General features: G+C 45.2%; 1 protein-coding gene across 3 annotated transcripts in view; it reads left to right on the top strand.

Annotated features, from left to right (window-relative positions):
- pbx1b (pre-B-cell leukemia homeobox 1b) overlaps positions 1-25,949 on the top strand; it is a 65,017-nt gene that overhangs the window by 26,101 nt on the left and 12,967 nt on the right. For all 3 annotated transcript variants that reach the window (XM_030434073.1, XM_030434074.1, XM_030434072.1), the window contains exons 3-4: positions 20,726-20,970; positions 23,300-23,490. In XM_030434073.1, coding sequence (XP_030289933.1) covers positions 20,726-20,970; positions 23,300-23,490 — 436 coding nt within the window. The remainder of the gene's footprint in view (positions 1-20,725; positions 20,971-23,299; positions 23,491-25,949) is intronic.

The raw sequence follows: 25,949 nt of genomic DNA, 5'->3' as shown, positions 1-25,949 counted from the left end.
GATTTGAATGTTTGTGACGCGGTCGCCACATCGAAATAGAAAAGAAAAGCTACGATCGCAACCAGAGCGAAAGTGATGTCATTCCCTCTGAAGTCTCGTGTATTTAACCTTTAAGAAGCTGGAATTAGGGTGCGTTTGACATTTATGCTTGAAAAACAAACAGTCATCCATCACAAAATATTTTTTCTGTCCAAATATTTTTGGTATTTTTCATTCAGCTCTAAGATTTCATGTTTATATACGGCTTCCTAAAGATGGAAATCGCGCCTCCGAGCACAGTCGTTGTTGCTGCTTGAATTCTTTGCGAGCTTCCTTAAAGAGCAGGACATTAAAACCACTGGCTATAAACGCTCAGTTCCTTTAAAGAAGTGTTTGTGGTTGGAGGCATTAAAGGTTACCAGCACCAGCATCACAACATTTGAGTCAATGGATTTACCGTAACTGTAAACTTACATCTCCTTTTTTATTTATCCTGTTTTGTAACGGAGCAAATTGAGCCCTGACAGAAATTCCCCTCCCTGTGTGTTGATGAGGATTGTGTTGTACAGCGAGTGTAGTGTTTGGTCGGTAGCTGCACACAAACACGGACAGAGAAATCCGAGGACGGGCTTCGTGCCATCCACGGTGTTATCACACATCAGTGGACAGCACATCAGCTGACTGAAGTGTGCTGCAGTGTGTGCACACTTCGCTCACTGATGGTGTCAGCATCATAACTCGGTGGATAACATGCTTCGATCATGTTTGCTTTGTATGATTGAGACATAGTCGGGGGGGTTTTGTCTCTCAGCAGTGGCAGGATTTGTTTGGCAGGCAGGCAGGCAGGCATCACCAGGTTTCTGGCCCGCGCGGAGGCTGTGTTTCCGGTCTATTTCCAGCGCTGCGTGTTCATTCTAGGTGACTGGGGGGACTGTGTGTCATTAAAGGCCCGTCCTCTGCCTCTACCCAAGTGTGAAATGCAGCGCCTTGGAGATGCTGGTCTGCTTTTGTTTGTTCGACCAGTTTGTCGCAACTCTGAAATCCTGGGCAGAGGGTTAGTGCTGCTTCCAGAGGTCAGAAACACGCTGCGTTGGTTTAATTCAGCGCTTCTTTTGCCTATTTTTTTTGCTGTCCTTACACAACCTGAATATATAAACTCACAATATATCATCATTGGTTTACACTTGAATGAGAGCGATTATGCTTTTTACCTTCCCTTCAGTGTGTTGTAAAGGTTCTCCTGCATGTAGAAGATCCTGAGAGCTAAAAAGCTCCCCTTTCCCACAGAAAACAGTGCTCCTTAAACGCCTCATCGGTAGCCACACCTTTATTTCTGTGTACTTTGTGACATCACACTATGTCACAGAGTCACACAGTTGCATGGATTATACCTAGCAGCCTGCTTGGCATTTAGAAATTGATTTAGCACCGCTGCTCTGTTTTTGTTAGCGGTGCTGGCTCAGGCATGTATTAACCGACCAATGAGAGCAGACTGGGTATTCTTAAAGAGACAGTAGCTGAAATAGAGGGGTGCTGCGTCGCTGGGCACTACGAGAAAACTGATGTAAACATATTTTTGTAGTAGCCAAACATAAAATTACGAACCTGAATATGAGCGTGTCTCCTGTAAGTTCTCATTTTAGTCACATCCTTCACTAAATATATATTAATTTGATCAATAAAGACTCACGCAGACTTCATTCTATCATATTGTGTTTTTCTCATTTACTGTCAGAAAAGACAAATGAGCCTGTCGGGACTTATCACCGTGACAATAAAGTCGGCCAATTATCCCCTTGTTGACAGTTTCCAAACCATTTTATAGTTGATTCAAAGATATAAAACTTTATTGGATCAAAAGATAGGGGACAGAGCACAGTATGGTTTTCTTGGCTCCGGTTTATACTGTCTACATTATAGGCCCTTCATGACATTTAAAACTTTATTGGACAGGACTTGGAAATCTGGGGGCAGTATATAAAATGAGGAATTTATTAGACTTTGTGGCCTTTTGTGTAGGCTGCGTTTGAAATACGGTGCAGAGAGACAGATGAGCCTCAGCCTGTGTGGTTTTAATGCTGCAGTCGGTCGGTAATGATGTGCAGTAAAGAGCAGGTAACAGATGTTGAAATAAAAGGAACATGATATATCAATATTTAGCATAACAGATGCGATGTGGCGTTTTATAATGCCAATAATCCCCGTCTGACCCTGTGAGACAGTAACAGCTGAAAGATTAGTAATTTTTTTAGCAATACGGTGGTTGAAATCCGCCTCTTCTGTGTTTTATTCTTTCAGTTTATCAGATGCACAGGATTTGATTTGTATGTTCAGGGTCGTCTTCGGATAATGCACCGAGATGAGGTGTACATTTCCTGCACCGGGAGTGATATGTTCTGGACGCGGTTCAGGGAAGGCTATAAAAGCCCCCGCGTTAAGCCGGGAGACCTTTTTTTTTTCCTGAGGCAGGTGCGCATCCTCAGCCACGAGAGCTGAATTTAAAAGGAGCCGGGGAGGTAGGCTCTGCGGGGAAACCAAAGTAGGGAGTCAATAAGGCCTGAATCTTTTATGAAGGCAGAGGTATTCAGATCACAGCTCTGCCGACAGAAAGAGCAGCCTGCTGCTTATATGAGGAGACAGAGAGTAGTAGAGGGTCTAAATCTCCCCCTGATTTACCTCAATCCTCATTAACGCAGGAGCTGCTGCTCGTTACGCCTCGCAGAGGACGAGGTTGATGTTGGGGATGTACATTGTAGGTTTGTCACACTGTGAGGGGAACATGGAAAGGCGTCTTTGGCGTGTATTTGCCGTTGTTTTTCGGTTGCTTAGGTGTCATGAAAAAGCACGATTTAAAGGATACTTGTGGTTTATTACAGCGTTCATTGTTTTTGCTTTCATTTCTGTTGGTTTTAACACTCTTGGCTTGGTCTTAAACGTGTCAACAGACTATGAAAATCCCTCTCCTGACATTACAACATGCTTCTTTCGTCTAAAATCTAAAACAAAGAGTTATTCAAAAATCCACAAATCCAACAAGGGAGTCTTTGGCATTTTTTTTTTACGCAATTATTTGATTATCTTTTGCGATTAGTTATCTTTGACTAATTAACCATTATAGCTCCAGATAGCGCTGTACTCACAGAAGTAATTGTTGAGCACAACAACATCATTATTACAGCAAAGTCTGCTGGGGCAACAAAAACATGAGCAGTCAGACAATCAGAGATATTATAAACAAGTTTAGATTCTCCAACCACTTTACTGCGAGATCCTCAGGAAGTTAGTATACACAAAACATTGTAGTGCAATAAGATACAATAAAAAACGATACGATATGATACAATTGGATACGGTGCGTTACGATATGATATGATACATTACGATACGATACGATGCATTACGATACGATACGATATGATACGATACAATACGATACGATACGATATGATACGATACGATATGATACAATTAGATACCGTGCGTTACAATATGATACATTACGATATGATATATGTACTTTATTGTCTCTGTGGGCTGATTTGTCTTCAACTCAAATGTTGTGCATACATAGTTGCCTTCATAGTGGCGATAATAGCAACACTATGAAAATAATATCCAAAAACAGAAATATAATTTCGCAACAGTAGGATTAAATTGATCAACATCCATGGACATAAATTTCACAAAATGTTGCATTCCTTCCTGTTTTGTGCTTAAAGCTGCAGAACTGGTATTTTGATGTGAACACTGGATCAAATACTACGTGTAATGCGTAAAAAGTCCCACGGAGAATTATTCCCTGACTCTGTAGTTCCTCTCTCCGCTCTTGTAGCACCTTTCAGCTTATTGTTTTGTTTTTACAACCTTATTTGTTTTAGTTAAGAGTCAGACATTTCCAGGAGGAGGTGGTGACCAGCCGAGAGTGAATATTGGATGAAGATTCACCAGTAGGATGCAAACATGACTCTACATGAGCTCCTTACAGTCTGATAAATCTGTAAGTAGGCGTCAGTTTCGCTGTATAAACTTTATAAGATGATAATATGTCGAAGTTGTGTCCACAAGTTGTTCCGCTGCCCCCCAGTGGCCAAAAAGCCAATGAATCGAGGCGTAAAGATGTTGAATGACCTCCATTAAAACTAGTTGAAACAAAAAGGTATTCCTTGTCCTCAGCTGTATAAATGTTCATATTCATGCCGGTCTTATTTTCAGCTCAGTTCACTACACAGTTCCTGCGGGGCTGAAAAGACTTGAGTCCGCCCTCCATCATCTCCGTCTGCTGTCTTCTCTCCACTCAGACACTCAGAGTGTGTTTGAGTGTGTGTTCTGTGCTGTAAGACAGAGCGTCTGAGTGGCTCTTGTTTACTAAGACCACATCCGGGGAAAGTTAAAGTTTGTTATTGATTAAGGAGACGGGAGAGTGCGTGAGAGAACTGATGTTTTGTGAAGCCTCGGCAGAAGAATAGCCCGCGTGTTGTGTTGAGAACTGAAAATAGCCCATCAGCGCCTAATCAAATTAATGCATACTTACTGCTGCCAAGATCTAATTAAGCATGCCGGCGAAATGCACAAAGACACCAAATGACATGGGATGAAAAGGGAAAATATTAATTTGAGAGGGAAACAAATATCCAGCAGGGCTTTAATAGATTCCTGGAAATGTAACATTGACGCCGGCCCGGCTCATTCATGCTATCGCCCGAGCGCACAGGAAGGAGCAGGTGCAGCGCTGCGGAAAGGTCGAGGTTGGTCTTTGTGAATGTTGGCCGGCTACATCAGGGATGGGACACGTCCACAATAACAGACCTTTTTTATGTCCTTTTTTCTCTCCCAGCGATGCTCCGCTGGCTCTCATTGCAATTAAAACCAAGTGTCCATCAGAGGCTATCTCTGCTCTGTGTGGCCCATATGTTTGGGTGCTGATAGAGCGTGGATTACTCTGTTTGGGACACAGATAACAGGCTGTTTATAACCTTGGCAGAGTCTGGGGCCTAATCTGGCAGGAGCATATTTCCCCTTGCTCCCCGATAAAGGCCTGTTAGCAGCTTTATCACACGGGCAGATAGAAGTCGAGCCAGAGCGAGACGAGCACAGCACTGAGCCCAATCTGGCACCACACACACACACACACACACACACACACACACACACACACACACACACACACAGTTCTGCTGCTTTATTTTTAGAAGCCTTGTCACACCCCCAAACACACACACACACACACACACACACACACAGAAACACACACATACTCTGACTTGCACACATGTACACAAACACAAGCCCTACTCTTGTCAGAAAGAGCAATTAATTCCTACATCTGCCTTCTTGGGCAACACGAGGACCAACAAACAAATTAAAAGGACAATGTCCTCATTCATCATCGCAGCGTTTGGAGTTGCATTATGCCCGTGCATGAGAGGAAAAAAAAAAGAAACGAGAGCGAGGGAGATGGAAGCCTTTTCTCTGTCGTTTGTTATATATAATGTAGAAGCTAAAAGTAATTAGCCCGAGCTGGAAACACACAATGTACCCGAGCTCTGACTGCGTCTGTGTGAGCTATCCCATCTCAGTTTAAATAAAAAAAAAAACAGGTTTTTATAGCTGTTTTCCTGCTTATACCTCTAAGTTGCTGTGGGATATGTGTGTGTGCGCCCCGCTCTGCTATTTTCTGTATCCCCATCTTGATGGCTCTGCGTAGGCACAATTAGAGAGAGCGCTCCTTTCACAGCCGGAGAAAATTGTCGTCCTCTGTAAATTGCTTTTGCCGCAGCTTAAAGAAGCTCTCTTGTTACCCTCTCATTCAGTCTTTCTCGGCGGCCCCGCTCTCCCCCTCTTTCAGGAAAATTGCTTTCTCGCAATCAACAGATTGCTTGCTGCACTTAGGGGTAAATACAGGTAGACTAGAGCATTAGCATAACATTATTCAGACAAGTGTCAACCTCTAGGCAGTTACCGCTGCATCTAAGCTCAGTGTGAGGTGAAATGAAGTGCTTACAGAGTTGGAGGATCCGCCGCCGCCGCCGCTGCCTCCTCCTCCGCTACTGCTGCTGGGAATTTTTTAGAGAGGAGCTGGAATTTGGCAAAAGTGATAGAGGGATTAGGGGTTAGATTCAGGGCTAGGGATTGGGGTAAAGTGATTTAGGATTAAGATCCGGATGTTTGGTCAACGCTGTGTGGCGCCACCAAGGTGCAGCAATTTGACGTCACGAGCGAGATAACCGTGTGTGGAGCACAAACCAACCTAAAAATCGCCTATTAACACCTACGTTATCAGAGAGTGTGCATGTGGAGCAGTGGCGTGCACAGACTTTTTGAAGGGCAGGGGCGAAAAGAAGGGCACTTTAGTGCACGTTTTGGCTCCCAAGAGGGCACTTTAGCACACGTTTTGGGTCCCAAGAGGGCAGTTTATCATGTTTTAACCAGCCAAGGGTGCAGTTTAGTGTGTTTTGCCAACCAAGAGGGCACTTTAGCATGCGTTTTGGATCCCAAGAGGGCACTTTAGCGCACGTTTTGGCTCCCAAGAGGGCACTTTAGAGCGCGGTTTGGCTCCCAAGAGGGCAATTTAGCGCACGTTTTTCAACAATTGGGCCACAATTGGGCCCCCCTTGTGCACATCACTGATGTGGAGCTTGTTAAGTCAATGAAAACAATTTGGCATCATGTTGTAGCTCTGTTTATTGGCTATGATGTCACAGATACCAATTAATAGCCGATAATATGACAACCCCAATATCAGGCTGATGATCTATCTGGTCTGCTGCCTGTTATACGTCATTATGTTGAAGGAATCCAGGCATGTAAATGTGACAGCACATCTCGCTTCAAGGTTGACGTCTCCTGTGCAGCTGACTCCCCATCAGGGCAGGTGGAGGAGTCGGATCCTGGACTCTCTGGAGGGTCCTGCAGCATGTAGGTCAGGACGGCCTCATCTTCCCGCTGCACAGCGTGGCAGAACTGGCTGGACGGGAAGCGGCTTCACACTGGAGCCGCGGTGATAAACGGCCCGGCGACGCGAGACTGAACAAAACGGAGCTCGACGTTGGATTCGGTTTCGCGCCACAGAAAAATGTTAATGCTTTTTCGCCCGCGTCACTTAGCTCAAATTAACCTCACAAGCATGAGTCTAATTAAGTTTCCTCATCGAAGCCTAGCGCCACCTCCCCTCCTCTGCGCGTGATTTGATAGCCTCTGTCCTCGGGGACGGCTGTGGAGAGCGAGCAGGCTCGATCCTTCAACCGCGGGAGACGCTCGTCTCCATCCTCCACCGTTACGCCACCCTTTCTCTCTCTGCTTTCTTTGATTGACAACAGGGGTTCCTTCTGACCTACATTTGCATCTGCTCCCTGACCCAAATACGACCCACGTAATGAGCCGCTCGGCCATGTTTTTTTGAATCCAAGAGCAGGAACTTGTGTGGTTTTGTCCTGGCTACAGGGGGGTGTTTAGCTGTGCCGCTGTAGCCGTGTCCCCGGGGGCTTTGTGTCTGGAGCTGCAGGGCTTCACAAAGACACTATCCCATGCAGACGCCTCCCTGCACGGCCACCCAGGCCATTCTAGGTCATCTGATTACTCTTCACGGTGATTACTAATCAGCGACTTGTGTTAATATGCTGCATCACCGAGGCACAGGGGCGAAACCATCAGACAGATTTCTATCTTATTTGTCAGGCGCCGTGTCATCAGTTTTTTTTTTTTTTCTTCCTGGAGCGTCGTCCCAAATATGGCAATAAAGCCAAAAATCCATTCAGAGTCCTCGCCGTGCCGAGCTGTAATATAATCTGACTGTGCAATGAGGCTGTTATTGTTTCCTCCCAAACACCGGGAAGAGTCAGCCCTGGCAGCAGCTTGTACACAAATAGAGAGAGAGATCCCCTGGGATCCCACTGTGGATTCCACGAGCGAGCGTGAAAGCCGTTTGCTGCTCTCAAGACATGTAGCTCATGTTAGTGCAGCAGCCATCACAGCGCAACCTGTCTGATAAACACAACCATCACGGCGGAAATATGAGCAGCGTCTTGATAAAGATGCTCTGTCAGAAAACAGAGAGGAGATAGTCGTGTTCCCCGAGACATTAAAGTGTATTCAGGGAACAAATCGCCCTTTTTCTGTTCTTTAACAGCACCGTCAGATCGTATATGTGAGCTGTAACAATGCCTCACAGCGCGGGACACGCTCCCCCTACGTTGTTACGGTCTTATTGAATATATTAAACTCGCACATGTGTACACTCGTCATACAGAGAGACGGTGAGATTGAATCTCGCTCCAGCAGAAATATAAATTTAGACTCACAGGAACAACTCTGGAACTTGTTTCCTGGTTTCATTTCCCGTCTCTTCGCAGTGGGATTTTCTCTTATCAGCATGTGTGATATTATGTGAATAATCTCATTTTCCTGCTGCTTTCATAATGATGCATGTAATTTCCCCCCCTTTTCCCACATTCAGATGAACACCGTAAGTGTTACAGTTGTGCGAGATAAAGCTCGTCCTCCCCCCCCCCCCTTTTTTTTTTCTTTGCGTGAGAAGGGAATGAGACATATTCACCTAGAAATTGCCTTTCTTCTCATTCATCCCGCTCCGGTTTTAGTCCACCTCATTTCAGATAATATTGCTCCCATCTGTGCTGAACAATCAGAAAGGAAACCTTTTCTAGCGGCTGCATTAGATGGCCTTTCATTTTCCTCGGGCCTGCAATCATAATGACATAATGTGCGCGAGCCTCTGCAGAGCTCTTCTCTCTATCTCAAGCAGCTTCACTGTTCCTGATACGTAAAAAAAAAAAAAAAACAACAAATCCTATTATTTTCTCCGGCTAAATAACACCGCTCCCAGAGGCGCTGTGTGATGTTTTAATGAGAGCCCAGATTCTCCGATGCTCGACGCTGTCTTCTCCTATGCATTTCCTTAAACTGCCAAGTAAGAGCCCCATTAATAATTCAGCTCATTAAAGTGTGTAATTAATCTGGAGCTGTGTAACAGGGAGAGACTGGGGCGCAGGGAGAAAACTCTCCAGGGGGGCCGCAAGAGAAACATTGGGCTGAGAGAAACGGCACACCCGCTGTGATGGAACCAGTTCTCCAGCACACAACCGGTCCTCTTGCATCATTCATCTGGCAGGAAAAAAAAGCTACTGAGAGGCGCCGCCGCCACCGCAGCCACCGCCGCCGTCCCTGCTGCTGCTACACGAGACATCTTCAGGCAACTCAGCCAATCAACAATGCAGCAGTGTGTGTGTGTGTGTGTGTGTGTGGACTGTAGATGTTAAAGGTCACTTTCTGGTTTTTATTGCGAGGCTGTTTTGGATTAATGTACACGTTTATTCACAGACCTCATTACAGCTCAGCTTATACCGTCACGTGATGTCGTAAGTGATGTCATTTTCTGAGCTCACCTCGCTGGTCTGCCTGTTCTCATACCCGCAGTTACCCTCTTCAGTCATGTGTTCATATTCTGTGAAAGTGCCGACAGTCATCACAACAATATCGTTATAATACTGAGATATTAAGTCGAAAAATGTCTTAGATTTATTTTTTGAAGTGTTTTTGACAATTTTTGATTTTTAATTTCATAACAGTAAATGTGATTTATCACAATATAGCTTAAAGATATTGCAATTACATTTCAAAGCTATATCCACCCACTGTTATCTGATTATATATTGTCCGTCATAATTAAGGTAGTCAGTAGCCAAAAAACTGTATTTGCAGAGCATGTTAAGTCATAAAATGAGCTTTTAAGATGAACTACAACGAGGATTTCTTCTTAATTGTCACTTTTAAAGAGACTCAATTCAAAACGGTCACATTTAGCCAACAGCAAGGAAATAACTGAACATCTTTATATTATTGTAAAATGTCGTGGAGACGCTCCTGGGTCTTTATGGTGATCACATACAGGTGGAAACTTCAGGTGTACTCTGCCTATTCCATCTTGTAAAGGGCTCATTGAATAGATAAAATAAATCCAAGGCACGATGAAGATGGCGATATGTTACACACCTCGATTGTATTCATGAGACGAGGGGGACGTCGTTCTCTTTCCTGCTGTTCTGATTAGCTTCATATTCAGTGATCCAAAACACACAGCAGGTTTGAAAGGGTTCAAAGACCAGGTAAACGAGGGTCGTTCTGATGTTTGGTCGTCTGCAACAAACAAAGAAATACCAGGACGGACGCTTTAATATAAAGAAGTCACTCAACAGACGGTCTCTCTGTGCACTTAAGTCACATTTACTGTACACCAGGTCACCTGTTATAAAGCCAGGTGATAGATCGGCATCGAGGATGATATATTATCCAATATTTGTTTCTCACAGATGCAATAAATCTGTATTTTCGTCTAGTAAGTGACAAGAAATTGCCGACAGAGGTGCTAAAGTCTGATATTATTGGCCTATATTGGCCTGTTATAGATATATTGATATTGATGTATATGTTGCCCGACAAGCTCTGATGTTAAAAAAGATAAGTTTTTTTGTGATAACGCAGAAAAATATGTTTTACGATTATTAATGAAATCAGATTGCGAAATATGTCAGTATGTTGACCGATATGTTCAAATCTGAATTTATAACCTCATAATATCGCCATTAGCATCGCCCCGAAAAATCAAGTATCTGATTTAAATGACCCCAGATGTATTTTTTGCAGTGGTGTGCACAAGGGGGGGCAGGGGGAGCGGTCGCCCCCCCCCCTCGTGGCCCAATTGTTGAAAAACGCACGATAAAGTGCCCTGCTGGGACCCAAAATGTGCGCTAAAGTGCCCTCCTGGGAGCCAAAACGCGCGCTAAAATGCCTTCTTGGGATCCAAAACACACGCTAAAGTGCCCTCTTGGTTGGCAAAACACCCTTAACTACCCCCTTGGCTGGTTAAAACATGATAAACTGCACTCTTGGGTTGCAAAAACACATGCTAAAGTGCCCTCTTGGGAGCAAAAACGCACGCTAAAGTGCCCTCTTTGGTGGCAAAACGCGCGCTAAAGTGCCCTTATTTTCGCCCCTGCCCTTCAAAAAGTCTGTGCACGCCACAGATTTTTTGCATTCAGTTCATATCTAACAACATGCCAACACTGACATATCTGTGATAGATCAATATATCGGTCAAGCTCACATAACGACATCAGAGCTCGGTATCGGTCGGACTTTAATCGGCCTGTAACAACGTTGTGTTCAGTCTCTCTCTGTTTGTTACCTCTCGGCTCTTTGTGTTTGGACGACTAGTTTAATTACACAGCTTAACTTTGCACACTGTGAGTAGTTGCCTAAATGATTATTTAAAATAGCTGCACAAACATTTATGAGTGTTTTTGTTTTCCCTGTTTTTGGAGATTGGTTACACGACCGTTAAAGGATCCGGCTCCTCACTGGGGTTTCTTTCTCAACGGTCTCAGAGCCCAAACAAGCGAGCGGCGCTGATCTGAGCGCTGCTGTTTGCTTTCAGATGTTTCAGGTAGACCTCAGTAAACAGTGGCGTTCGCACTCAGCATGCCTGCTGCCACTCTCGAGCCCTCAGCTGCTCCAGATGTGGCTTAATTTACTGCGACTTGGCTAATCATGGTGATTAAGGATTAATTACTGTTAATCACTTTTACATAAACTGGTTGGCAGTGGGAGAGCTGCTCGGTGAAAAATGCCACACAAGTGTGTGTGTGTGTAGTCGCTTGGATGGAATGGGACAGAGCCGGAAGCCGCCGGGCTTCCCAGTCGGGTGTTTTTGTGGGTTTACGCTGGCGCTTTTTTACTCATGAGCACACCAGTCAGAGGAAGTTACCCTCTAATGATTCTCTGCATCAGTTAGTGCTGGTCAAATAACACGGGGACAAGTTGTACTGAAGGTGTGCGGGGATGTGTTGGGTTTCGGGCCCCTCTTTAATGGGAGTCATCCTCGCTGACAGGGTAGACATCGTCAATATTCAGCACAGCAGTTGTCTCCTGGTCAGCCGAGGCTAAACAGACACCGCTGGGCCGCGCGACTGTCCTGCTACGGGAGATAAGAATGTGAAGGAGCATAACCACTGTGAGTTCCATTAACACAGACTGACAAGGGAATCACAGGGACATCAGGGGGTCCGGGATGAGGCTGACAACAAAGACGCTGCACTGCGCCTCGTGTCCCCACCGCTAACCGCCACCCCCGCCCTCTCCGCCCTCCTGCCCCCTGCACAAGCTGAGGGTGGCAGTGTGGTCACCTTCCCTCCTTGGCCTGGTTTCACACTGACATGCTCGTCTGCTCTCCTGAAGGAATGGCTTTAATAAGGTAGAGCGGATCAAGGCGACTGTTAATGACATGGCAGGCCCAGCCGACACGGCGCCCCGAGGCCATGGATGGCCCCAGTCTGGTGCACGCTTGCTGGACGCTGGCTATCTGAAGCGGGACACGCAGGACACTTGTCTGGATGCTCTTTAACTGCTTCCCATCCTTTATGTGGCCCGAGAAGTCGCACAGTGGAATGAATCCGACCCGACTTCACTGAGGAGATGAACCGGCGTCACTACCTCCCACCACCTCTCGTCTGATTTTACATAGTCTCGGGTGAATTACGCCTTTTTTCCGAGGGGCAAAATGCACTTTTAATTTGTGTATTTGTGGCTCATTTCAATCTGCATTAAATTATTTACAATTCCATGAATAGAGGGTTGGTTGGTGTAGGGTAGCCCTGGTGGTGCTGTAGCATGTATCTGTGCTACTTCTAGAATATGCAGAATATTGTAAAACAGACCATAGGAGGGAATAACATCGACACTTGCCATGCAGAAAAAAACAACAGACCACCTACTTTATATTCCACTGAGCTTCGTCCTGCAGCCGGAGCAGAGGGCCTGTCACACAGCCGAGCAGAGTGCCAGAGAAAGTGACGACAAGTCAAACCTCCGCCGCCGCCGCTGCTGCTGCTGCTGCTGCTGTTGTATCATCATCCAGCAACAGATTGTGATGGCCAATAAAACCGTAAAGACAATGTGACATTGACAGATGGGTCCGGCAAACGGACGCGACCATAACATCGCAGATACATGCAGAGTTTGGGCAGTGGTGTAGTTGGTTTTATATCATGAGGGCTGCACTGTTCTGTGTCCTTAATCAGTCCTATTATTGGTTGATAGTACGTAGCTTTAAGTGGTCGAGGTTATTACCTCATACATGTTCACGATGGGCTCGTTCTTCAGTGCAGTTGTTGTCAACCCTAACCCCAAAATAAAATCTGAGGGGAAACAAGATGATTAACAGGATAAGATAATAAAAAACAGGGAAAACAATTGATATACATGATTCAAAAAAAGAGATAACAAGTAAACCTGGAGTTAAGATTAAGATCAAGTTCATCCAAGATCAGAAATGAACTGTCACGCTTTTTACATTTGTCTTGTGAGAGTTTGTAGCCCCAGAAACCTGAAATCTGGTCAGACCTGGCAACCCGAGACATTCTTCCTCTCAGAAATCGCTCGCACTCTTTTTGACTCCGCACACATTTACAGAACAAAGTGTGGATGAGTAGATGAAAGCCGGAGGCGTCTGGTGTGAGATTACATCAAGCGTGTCGTTCATCTAAAAAGAAATACGTGTGACTGATAACAAATAAAAAGCATTTTTCATGTGAATTACAATAAAGAAGAATCCGTCCATTGTGGCAGAGCATTACGTGGTCGCTCTCGGCCCGCAGGCCCGTTCGGCGGACCTCATTGTAATTACCCTCATTAGTGGTATGTGCAGATGACAGGAGTGTGTGTGATCAGTATTTCTCAACAAAGACGCCGCTGCTCCTTTTCTCTTCTGAACTGGTGGTTACAAAGCGGCGGGGGCCACATGGAGGATGAGAAGGCAGCGCGGCACTTTAATGTGAAGCCTGTCAGCTCCACCTCCCCCCGTCTCTCTCTCCCCCCCCCCCCCCCCCCCCCCGCTCACCCTCTGAAGAGCACCAGGCCTTATCGCTTTAATTGACTCTTTATCTTTTTTGGTTAATTTGCCCCTTTAGTGCTATAGCTCCAGCTCCGCTACCTTTTTTGATATGTCATTTTATGTGTGACTTACAGGAAGTGGCTGTGGTCGATTACCATATTTCATATAAAGGCAAGATTTTCTTTTCTAAGCAACGCTGTCGAGGAGCTCGCTCGCTTCTTAATTGTCTTCATTGTCCATTAACCTCTTTTGATATTGTCTGTTAACCTTTAAATGAATCACATGACTTTGTGTCTGTGCTTTTTTTTGGAATAAACGCAGTGAAATTATTTTATTCTTTGCACATCCCGGAGCTCTCTCAGTGCATGTCTAATAAGTGAGGTATAATTTTATGTTGCTGGCAGGAGTTTAAAGACTCGAGTCTTTACAAAGGCAAACAGAGGGGACTTAAGGGGAGCAGGATTTAACAGTTTGATGCCTGTCGTCTTCCTCCTGGTGTATGTTGGTTCTTTTTCCATTCCAGTACACTTGCGACTGTATAATGAATTATGCCGATGTTGAATTAGCATGTAGCTGTCGCTTCGGCGCTGGTGCCTGCCTCGTGACAGGACCACCGTAGCACACGCTGCCGTCTAGAGAGGAGGGCTTCCACTGTGATTTATTAACTGCTGAAGCCACAATGAAGTGTGCCCACTGAAGCACCAATGCAAACAAATAGGGCCGGGCCTGTCAGCGTAAATCCAAGCAGACAGGCCGACCACAGCCCGACAAGAAAAGGGTTAATTATGCAAAAGCAATTTTGGCTTTCAAGTCAAGTTTTTAAGGGTTGGAGTGATTATTCAAGATTACATCACATCGTTATTTTGTACTGAAATGTCATTGTCTGTTGGTCGTATGCTGATATTATCTGATCATGTCCAATTATTTACTATATACTGATATATACTGATTTTAGGGATGTCAGTTATTAAAATTTAGCAATTTTGTGCACTTTATTTTTTATTTTTACCTGCTTATTCTTTAAAAACAACTACATAAAGCTACATGATGATGATGAATCTGTGGTGGAATATTTTTTAAGTCTTGATATATAAAATGAAAGAAAACGTTGACTACAGTTGATGATTAGCGTGATTGATGCTAATTATAAAAATAATTGTTCCAGATGCTCTTTGAATTTTTTGAGAGATCTTTACGAGGAATATAAAACATTGTTAGCTAACATGGCTAAATAATCAAAAATAATGCTAGTCTAACAAACTCCTAATAACATATTTTGACCCAGCTTTCTGAAAAAAAAATGTAACGTTGACACAGTTTCTTTTATTTGTTTCGCTGCCCCGATGAGTGACAAGCTAACGTTACTGTTAGCGGCGTTAGCGTTTTTCATCCACGTTGTTTCCTCACATTACTGCACAGACGTTCTGGTGTTTACGACCTGTTCAGTATGACTAGCTCTCGTCGTTTTGCATTAGCAAAGGGGAAAAACAAATAGCAAAGCCTATAAAATGTAAAGTTTTAATGCAAACATAATGAATATTAAATTTTTTCAACATTATTTGAACATGACTTTTGTTTTTAGCCTTGATGCTTGTCGCTGCTAATGCTAACCACATACTTCTCCTTTCCTTTTCCAAAACCACTTCTACAATTACAAGAAGCATCACAGGATGTTTGTATCTGACAGCAACAATTTAAAAAGCTCCATATGAGTTAAATTCATAGTTTCGCCACAGAACAGAAAAGCTGACCCAGGTTGTGGCTTTAAAGTCCTGCACCCTTCACCTCTCTAATCAAAGTGCTCTTACAAATGTCAGCCCGGGCAGTTGTTGATCTGCCTGGACACGCTGTCACCTGACCGGCGTTGTGTGTCACTCTTGGCCGATCTCCATGTGCTGCTGCCAGTGATGTAACACTGCGGATCGCATTTCAGCATGTGGGTGCAGAGCGGAGGGCCTCCGAAGGTGTCCGCCGGTTTGAACCGAGGCACCCAATCTCTGTCAGAGGCCTTTATGTTTGACCGTCCGTCTCGCTAACTGTGACAGAACAGCCCAACATCATTAATTAAACATCAGGCTTTCCCCACAACCGCCCGATCGCCATGACAGGGCTGCCATGCCAACAGTCCCCGTCGACATGCCTTCGAAATCTAGAAGGGGATTACATATGGTAATGGTTTTTGACAGCCTGCCATTTGCCTCTGTTAATCTGATGGGATAAGATATCTGGACTGCGGAGCATGGTGTGTTGTAACTCTTTGAGTCTGATATTGTTGTGCCATGAAAAAAAACTGAATCATTTTTGAAGATGCAAGCAGTGTCCTGGAAGAAATCTTAATCCCCTGACAAGCTTTTGATAGGATCCCAAATATTGCTACTGACTCAAAAGTGTATTTTTAGACCTGGATCTTGTTTGTATTTGCTGTCAATTTTAATATTCCTCCCGTTTATGAACTCCTGTCGTGTACAGGCGCGATGATGTGACAATCTATAAACGGACCTGCGTCCTTCCCCAGCGATAACACTTCTCCAAGGAAGCTAGTTATGATGCTAGCCCGCGGGGCTGCCGGCCCACTTTTGTTTTGCCACGGTTCATTCCCCTTCAGAGAGGAGACGGGAGTTTATTCTCTGGTGTTCAATTGAGGACTCACCCCAAACTCAGAGCTGCTCTCATATGATGTATCTCTGTTGCGAGCAGTCCAATTAATATTTTAATACCCACACCCATCTTCATATGAGGCCGTGAGCCAATCTTCTCGAATGACTAATATATGGGCGACAGAGAATGTTACACATGTGCTCGCTGAAAACAAGCAACGAGGGGGGAGAAGAAGTGGGTTTAGGCAAGCTGCTTCCCCCCAAATAGGGACGTAAATCATCTCCGAGCATGATATTCCGAGCTTATCCTCAAAGAGCGAGAGCTTTTTTTTTTTTTTTTTGCTTTTTTTTCCTCCCTCCCCTCGGCTGTGTGGAAATGAAATGAATATTTCCAGATAAACAAGCGAGACGGTTAAACATCCACCTCTCAAAAAGCCAACGACCGTGCGCTTAGATTATTAAATATCGATTTGATTTTGTTAAAAAAAACAGGCCACATGCTGCGAGGCGGGGGGTTAAATAAATGTCAAGTTCGTCATGTTCCAGTTTACTTTTCTTGTCCTCTCGGTCGGTGACGTTTTGCCGGATCCTGACCGAGGGATGCGAACATATGTAGAGGTTTCCCTTCCAAGTGCAGCTCTCTGCATCGTATTAGTGAATTCATTACCGAGCGCAGCCGACGTATGAATCCCCTTGTTTTTTATTCATATTAACGCACGAGATAAAGCGGAGCAATAAAGCCTCGCGCGCCTCCTTGGCGAGAATTGCTTGTCAACAACAGCGGGGAGGACTAAAGGCATTCGTCTGACAACAAGCCATCTTTGAAACGCCTCCAAGAGGGAAATGGCATCCATTAGAGACGTACAGAAAATGTGTGTTGACTCTGGAGGAGGAGGAGGAGGGTGGAGGAGGAGGGTGGGGGTCCGAGTCACACACATACGCGCTAAGATAATTGTTTATCCCTGGGAGAACCTTCAGTGTTTGTCTGCGGGTGGCTAAGTAAGTTCACCAGCACTATTGGACAGGGAGCGCCCGGCGGTACCCGAGACTCGGAAAACATTAGGATGAATCAATTAGGCTGCCATTAGCCAATAAAGTGGCCCTCACTGAGTCGTGTAATTATGACCCACAGCAAAGCCAATTTTATGGAGGCACATTATCCCTTTCTTTTCTTTATTAATTTTTATTTGTTTGAGATAATCCCTCCATGGTTTTAATTATGTGCTTTAGGTTTCAGGCTGGAATAAATAAATCATCGTTTGCTTCAATCACTTCCGAGCGCGGCAGGTTTTTTCCGTGGGTTTCTCCCTCCGCACAGTTACCGTTGCGTCTGTCACCGTTGAGGGGATCGCACTGATTAGTCGGGTAGATTAGAAAAGAAAAAAAAATGAACACCGTCGCGTCTCTTTTCCTGCAAGAATCCCACATTAACCCCACTCGGAGCCGCTTCCATCAGATTGCGCGATAAGAGGCGGCAGGAAGAGCTGATATTATAGTCGGCAGCTACTTAGCTTGTTCCCAGCTCAGAGGACACTGTGTAAGTGTGACAATGTGCTGTCAATGAGGGATGACAGTACACAGCCAACATGGCGTAATGCATTGTTCCTTCCTGGGTCCCTCCTGACAGATGCTCTCCAAGACAGCTGGATCAGCAGCAAAGAATGGAGCCGGGATCTGGGCTGAGGATGGCGACGTGAGGCTGATTAGCGAGGGTGTGCACGTGTCGACAGCGAGGCCCGTCGGAGTTTCTGTTGATTCCAGTTCGAGACGTTTGCTTGTTTATTCTCAGCGTGATGCTCGGCTTTACCTCGCGCCGGTGAATGTAGTCGTTAGCTTTCCATTTGTCCACGACCTTTCTTATTCCGCACACAGTCGGCCCTACTGGTGTGTTGTTTTTTTTTCTTTCCTCTCTCTCTCTCTCTCTCTCTTTCTTTGCCTTCCAAGAGATCTCCTCAGAAATGACCTTCTCTGCAACAGCCGCTCTTACAAGACTGATGTCGGAGGTGCTTCAAGCCAAGTAAAATAAACACATCGTGAATGTTAAGCTGGAACTTGGCAGGCGCGAATCCGAGCGTTTCTGTGGACACGGGGAATTTTTATGTTCCGCTTTCGTTTGACAGTCCAGACGGTTTATGAGTTCGGAGAGAAATCTGGTCTCGGTTTTTCGGCAGAAACGTCTGAGGAGAGCTTCCTCCCCGTTAATTTCTTTGCGTGCTGGCGCTTAGTGAGTTGGGCTTTTTACTTGGGAAATTATTCGCGTTACGGGATCGGGTGAGTTTTTCCGAACCAATCGGCCGGATTTGGAATAAAAGCACATTCAGTGAATCTTCTCAGCCTTTCACTCCACCGCGACACGCTGAACGCACCTTCCTCTCGTGAACTTCTGTCAAAAAAATGTCAGTTTCTTCTTCTTCTTCTTCTTCTTCTTCTTCTACTGGGAGTTTCTCCTTCCCAGAATGCCTTCCAGAGAATGCAGCTCCTTTTTTTTTTTCCTCCGTTGGGATATTTTGCGGTGTGCTCTCGTTTTAACACCCACTTTAGTCTTGGTATTTATGAGGTGGTAACTATAGAGAGAGAAAAAAAAAAAAAACTGCCTCTCCATACTGGTGAGCGTTTCGGGAGCCTCCGCTGATGTACGCTAACTAAAGCGGACAGGCGTGTTTAGAGTTTCTGATGGAGCAGGTTTGATCGGGTCAGAACGCGGCTGCAGAGCGGCGGGGCGGGGCGGAGGTACGGCGGGTGTGAAGCCATCCGAGAGTTTTTTTCCCGTCCATACATTACAGGAGTGATGAAGGAGTCTGGGTAATGAGACAGGATGTTTGTACAGTCCTGCCATCCCAGGAGACCCCCCTCCTCCTCCTCCTCCTCCTCCTCCTCCAACACTCCTCCCACACTCAATCTACCTCCCGCTGAGCCTGTGGCCTGAACCCCTGACCTCTTCCACTCGCCAACAGTTGCCATATTTGCATTTCCAGTCCACTTAAAGCGGAGGGGGGTCGGCCGAGGGAGCCCCCTCTTCTCCCTCTGCAAGTACAGCAGGCCTCATTCTCATCCCAGTGACCCCCTGCCCAGGCCGACCAACCCGGACGGCAGTCTGGGGTTAATGCACCAAGCACTCCCATTGTCTCTGAATTAATGAAGTGCTCCCTGCCTGTCCCTTCTCATTCAATGACAACGAGACAAATGACAAATGGTAACGTTTTAAATGGCTATCGACACACGCGGGGCACAAAGTCACAGAGGCAGAGCTGGTGTCGGCGCCGCGGCCCCCCTGCAACAATAACGCCAGCTGCTGTCGATGCACTTTCGATGTCCACTCTGGGATCAATTTAGATCCGAGCAGCAGCGGCGGCGGGCTCCGCACGGGAGAAGGTGTTTTATATTGAAATGGATGGTTCTCAGATGGAGGAGTCAGAGCCTGGGAGTGTTCTCACCCCAGAAAATGGAAGGTGGGACTTTGAAATCTCGTAAAGAATGGCAAGGGAGACCTCTAGTGGAAGACGGAGGTACCCGTTCACATCCTCGTGGGTGAGGAGAATCAAGGATGCCGTTTATTGTGCAGAGCAGCACTGAACATTGTGTTTTATGTCGCGTTTCAGCTCAATTAATATTGATAACGCTATATACTGTGTCGTTTTAGGAGTCCAGCTCACAACCGTTCCCTCTCTCTCTGCTCGTTCAGTGTCTGACCAATAAAATCCACATTTGATGAAACACAAAGTAGCAAGTGTGCCGTAACTTGTGTGGATTTGGAATTTAAGAGTTTTACAATAGAGTGTATTTTAAAATAGAACCATGAATAGGTAACAATAATAGCCGTCATAACGCCATAAACTGCCATAAAATACAGATCTTGTAGTTTGAAGATGAAGGTAGCGCATTAAATCCAGGGATTTGTTTCACATGTTATTGTTTCGCTCAGTTTCTTGGTTAATAGAAGAGAGAAAAGTGTCAGCTTCCTCCAAATCAGCCGCTCAGTCCTGTCCGTCAGCTGGAGATCGTACAACACTGACACAGCTCCTTTGTTGTTCACATTTATTTTATGTAAACTGTAACAGAGTGTTTATAAGTATGAAGTCATCACACGCACCAACGGTCTCTGCTCGGGTCTCGTTTTGCTGCATCTTGCTGCATCGCTCGCTCTGAGCTGCTGCATGTGTGCGTTCGGCTGACAGCTTGTTACGCTGCATCTCGCCGCTCTAGGCGCGACCTTTCCCCACTGACCTCTGACCTCCTCCTGTCTTTGCAGTGCTGAGTATCCGCGGCGCCCAGGAGGAGGAGCCCCCGGATCCCCAGCTCATGCGGCTGGACAACATGCTGCTGGCGGAGGGCGTGTCCGGTCCGGAGAAAGGCGGAGGCTCGGCGGCTGCTGCGGCGGCGGCGGCGGCCTCGGGAGGAGCGGGGGCGGACAACTCGGCGGAGCACTCTGACTACAGAGCCAAGCTGTCCCAGATCAGACAGATCTACCACACGGAGCTGGAGAAGTACGAACAGGTGAGAGGGGGGGCAGGCGACCTGACGGCACGTGTCAACATCACACGTCTCATTTTTATTGATTTTGATTGTTACACACTGAGAAAATACTGTTCCCGCGTTATCACGTCTCCCAATAAGAGTATCTGACTGACTCAGACTGTCATGACAACACTGGTAGTGATCGTAATCTGTTTGATAGAGTGCCGTTCCAAAGAGAGAACAGAAGCAGGTTATATGTTTGACCATTACCTTGTTAAAACCATCTTCAGAGTACATGAGGAGGCTGTAACGCTTTCAGACTTTTTTATGTAATTACAGCTCTCCTCACATTATATAGTAACAACAGCAAACTCATACAGTAATGCACAGTAAAGGACAGGTTCACCCAAAAGTCTGCCGATGGAAATTCAGTCGAAGTTTCAGAGTCCACAAAACATTTCTGGAGCTTCACAGCAAAACAGAGCTGCAGCGTCGATGTAGCTCGGGGATGTGTTTGCATTACTGAAGCACACGTTTCCCACAATGCATCTTGACCTGCATCTTAAACGTTATTAAGGCTCAGAGCTGCAGCTGACGGTAACTTCCGTGATCTATAAATCTGCGTAGATGTCGGAAAATCACGCAAATAAACGCTCTTCGCAATTTTCTCAACATCCTCAAGTTGCTCGTTTTGTCCAATTAACAGCCCAGAATATTGACGATATTCAACTTACAATCATATGAAACAGAAAAAGCATCAAATCTTCAAAAAAAGAAGTTGCTCAAAGCCACAGGTTGGCTGGTTCGCAAGCCTACGGTTTGCTAACACAATCGTCTTATTTGCTGGATTTTATGAAAACAGTGCTGCTTGCAAAGGCTGTAAATGTAATATATGATCCCCCCCCCACACATTACTTATAAATGGATATGCTGAATTCTATTTTTAAGGAGAAAGTTTTGAAGCCACCACTTCTCAACACAAAGTGACGCCCTCGCTGGAAACCACAAACGTCTGATGGTTGTGGTTTATCCGTCGGGGGCACCACTGTCTCTCGTCCTCTTTTGCGATGAAAGCTTTTCATTTAGAGCCGAAAACACTGAGTCGATTATTCGATCGGTCACAAGATAAAATAACCAGCAGCTATTTTTATCACACGAATCATATTTTTTTTGAGTAACAACACAGAACGTCCTCTCGTTTGGAGGAGATCTGCCGCTGTTCTTTGTGTTACTTGATTGGAGCCATCAGGACGTTCGAGGACGTCACGTCGGCCGTCCTCGAACTACGATGGTCATCTTTCACTGCTTCAGCAAAAGTTTCGCCAGATCTTAAAGTATCTGGATGTTTCAGCTCCAAACAGCCTCTGACACGCAACCAAAAAGACGCTAATAAAAGTGAATTCGCCACAGAAAACACGGATTATTTAGATCACTGCGACGCATCTTCCTACTTTTCATTTTCTGTCGTCTTTTCAATACTTTGACTACACCGACGCTCGACTTCACAGAGGCAGCATCGGCCTTAAATAGGATCTCAACCCCTGTGGACCTGAATGTTTCCTCAATATACATCACTGTCAGTAAGGATTCACTCCGGATGCGTGTTTTTCCACCCCAGAATAGTCCAGCATATGCCTAGTGCTGTGCTTCTCTGTGTATATTCCAAGTATAGTCATGAAAGTCTGTTGGAAATGGGGAGGAGGGTATATGATGATTTCCTCTCATTGCCTTGATAACCGATGCATCCGCGACAATAGCATCCCCCTTTCGGATGAAATGCGAGTAAGACAGATGAACACGCAGATAGACAGACACAGACAAAGCCTGACACGGCTAAATCCAGAGAGAGATCGACGGGAGGAGAGGAAATAAAGAAGAGGAGACAGTAAGAGACACGGAGTCGGGAGTGTAATATCGTGGCAGATTCACGCCTGGTGTCACACGGGGGGGATGAATGAAACGTCGTGGCATGTTCGTCTCTCAGGGTGGCTACGCTGTGAAAGTGTGTGTCTGGGAAGGGAACAGCTGTCATTGGCTGCTCTCAACACACTGCCATCACCACTTCTGTTAAATATGAAATATATCAGCGCTTATATTCCCCCGTCGGCTGTGTGTGTGTGTGTGTGTGTGTGTGTGTGAGAGGAGCTCGGCCCAGAACCACATTAAGCAAAGAGCCGGATTTCTTTAGGTTTTTAAACCCTCCTGCGTGCGAATGTGTGTTTCTGAAGCGATGAAGCCACATTGAAAGTGTCTTATTCACAGCTGGATCAACCTGGGGGGGGAAGTGTTTTTGTGTATGTTCTTTCATTCCTTCTACGTATGTGTGTGTGCGCGTGTGTGTGTGTGATGTGTTTCTTTCTCCTTCCAGGCATGCAACGAGTTCACCACCCACGTGATGAACCTGTTGCGGGAGCAGTCGCGCACGCGGCCAATTTCGCCCAAAGAGATCGAGCGCATGGTGAACATCATCCACCGCAAGTTCAGCTCCATCCAGATGCAGCTCAAACAGAGCACCTGCGAGGCCGTTATGATCCTGCGCTCCCGCTTCCTCGATGCCAGGTGCGTGTCCTTGTATGCAGCTCGCGTTTCCCCATTCAGCTCCACAAATAACCGTCCAATTTAACAACGCTGCAAATCATCATGTGCTCCCTGGCTCTGGCCTGATATCCATATGAATGGCTGACGTAGGAGGCCTATCATGCTATAAACATGCTGTAACACATGCTGCTTTGCCACTTTGCCGCACACAAACTGGACTGGGTTTGCATCTGCCGATGCCATTTGGACCAGCGTACCCACCAGCACCGGCCAATAAGAGTTCCCTGCGTGCTCCATAACGCTAACTGTTTCCCTTTTTTAATGTAATCGCTTGTTCCTTTTGATGCGTGCTCCGGATTTGCATACATTTCTCCAAGGATAAATGTCGCTCAAAGTCTGAGTTGGAGGCATAACATTTAAATGAGGCATGCGCTCCCTTACAAAGCTCCCTATCTATTCTCTTGCAAATTATTGTGGTGGCGCAGCAGCGAGGGGAAGGAGGAGAGGGGAGAGGAAGAGGAAAGCTTTCACTGGTTGAGAGGCACTGCCATGCTCGGCTCCACTGATTAATCTACTGGCTGCTGGAGCCCCATGCTGTGCACATTTACATATTCTCAAGCAGGCTTTTGGAGTGCGGGACAGAGATTTTAGCACAAATCTCCTCACCGGTGGATGCATGCATGGAGATTTTTACAGGGTTCCCCTCCAGCTTATGTAAAGCCCTCTTCAGATGTGGCACATGCAGACATGACCTGATAGGTGCAGGAGATAAAGGGTCAGTCAACTCACCGGCATGTGAATATGATATCAGTCTGCTTCCAGGTGTTGTGTGTGGGGGGGGGCTTTTCACTACGTTCACATGGAAACCATGAAAAATTGTAGTATGTAAATGAGTAAGTGGTGTTTGATCAACTCAGGCTTGTTTCTGTGCTGCCATGTATTTTCTCGAATACTGAGACTATACTTGGATTACTGGTTTGCTCATTTCCTGTTTTATTTTGTAAGTTTTTCGCCTCATGTTTCTTGGTTTAAGTGCCACTTCCTGTCTTTGTCTGTTTTCCCAAATTTTTTTCTTTGTACGTTTGTGTTGCATTTGCTCGGGAAAAACAGACAAAGACAGGAAGTGGAACTACAAAATAAAACAGGAAATGGCCAAATCAATAATGCAAACCGTGAAATGCGCGGTACATTCGAGACTGAATAATAAAATGTTCTTACAAATAGCACCTTGAAGGCTGCCCTAGTTAATGTTATCAGAAAACAATGGGTCACATAATTACGTATAATGTGGAACCGATTCTGCAGTTCCCTCAGCTGAACAGAACTTTTAAGCATCTTTCAGCTTGCTGTTCTGGGTTGACGAGCTCACGGCTCATTTTCAGGTCACAGCAAGAAGCTATTTGTTGCAATAACCCACTGAACAGACTGACAAAGTTAGCAACTAGCTGGAGAACATGGTTCAGCGTTCAGGAGCTAAAGAGAATGTTGTTCTTTCATCAGGTGGTCGGACACGTGATTTCAAATGAGTGATAATGCTGTTTTACATCTGTACATGAACAGACATCATATATGTCGGCCACAACAACTTCATGGGTCAATATCGTGTTTAAAGCTTGTTGCGCTGCCGCCAATTGGCCCAAAAATTCACGTTTAAACAATATAAACAATAAAGTTGTTATGTTTTTCCTCAAAATTCTTTACGTACAAGAACTCGTACAAGAAATGTTTCTGAAATTAGCAGAATTGCTAATTATCATTAAATTTAGAATAAATCTAACAATCAAAGGATAAAAAAAATAAGAAATAAATCTAATAATAATAATAATCTAATAAATCTGACCAGATATTTAATGTAAACCATACGTTCTACTTTTCAACAGTGGGAATATGGATATGTTTAAATCAGAACTGAACCAAGAGTTTGTTTTTGATCATCAGACATTTTCTTTACTCAGTTCATGCTTCATATTGAATTCTAATTGGCACATTTTGCTATGAAACATGTCCTTTTTTTAAGATGTTAACTCACAGACTATGTAAAAACCCACTACTGTGGAAAAATGTAAACGATTCATGGATTAAATTTAGCCTCTAAGTGCTGTTACTGCTGCTGCTAATTCTTTTCTCAGTTGCTCATAAACAGAACTGTAGTTGAAGCAGTTCAGGGCTCAAATTGGTCTCTTGGGTCTCGACGCGAAACCGCAGCTAAATTGAAAGTTTTTGAGTGCGGCTGAGGTTTTCACAAAGCAAGTAATGTTCATCCAAAGCAGGACCGTGGTGACCCAAAGACACCGAGTTATTTGTAGACCAAGATAGTCACGCTAACATCCAGAATAAGAGTCTCGAGCTATTCAAAATAGAGTTTAGATGATTGGCTTGGATTGGAGAGAAGCATTTCTTTAACCACTTCTAAAGCAATCAAACAACAAGTGGACTACTGGATGAAAGACAATCTGAAGGGATGCAATCTGAGAGGGCGA

This window comes from Sparus aurata, chromosome 11 (genome assembly GCF_900880675.1).
Source record: "Sparus aurata chromosome 11, fSpaAur1.1, whole genome shotgun sequence".
In the NCBI taxonomy this organism is placed as follows: Eukaryota; Metazoa; Chordata; class Actinopteri; order Spariformes; family Sparidae; genus Sparus; species Sparus aurata.
The sequence above is the reverse complement of the archived record's forward strand: the minus strand, read 5'-3'. Positions and strand labels throughout refer to the sequence as shown.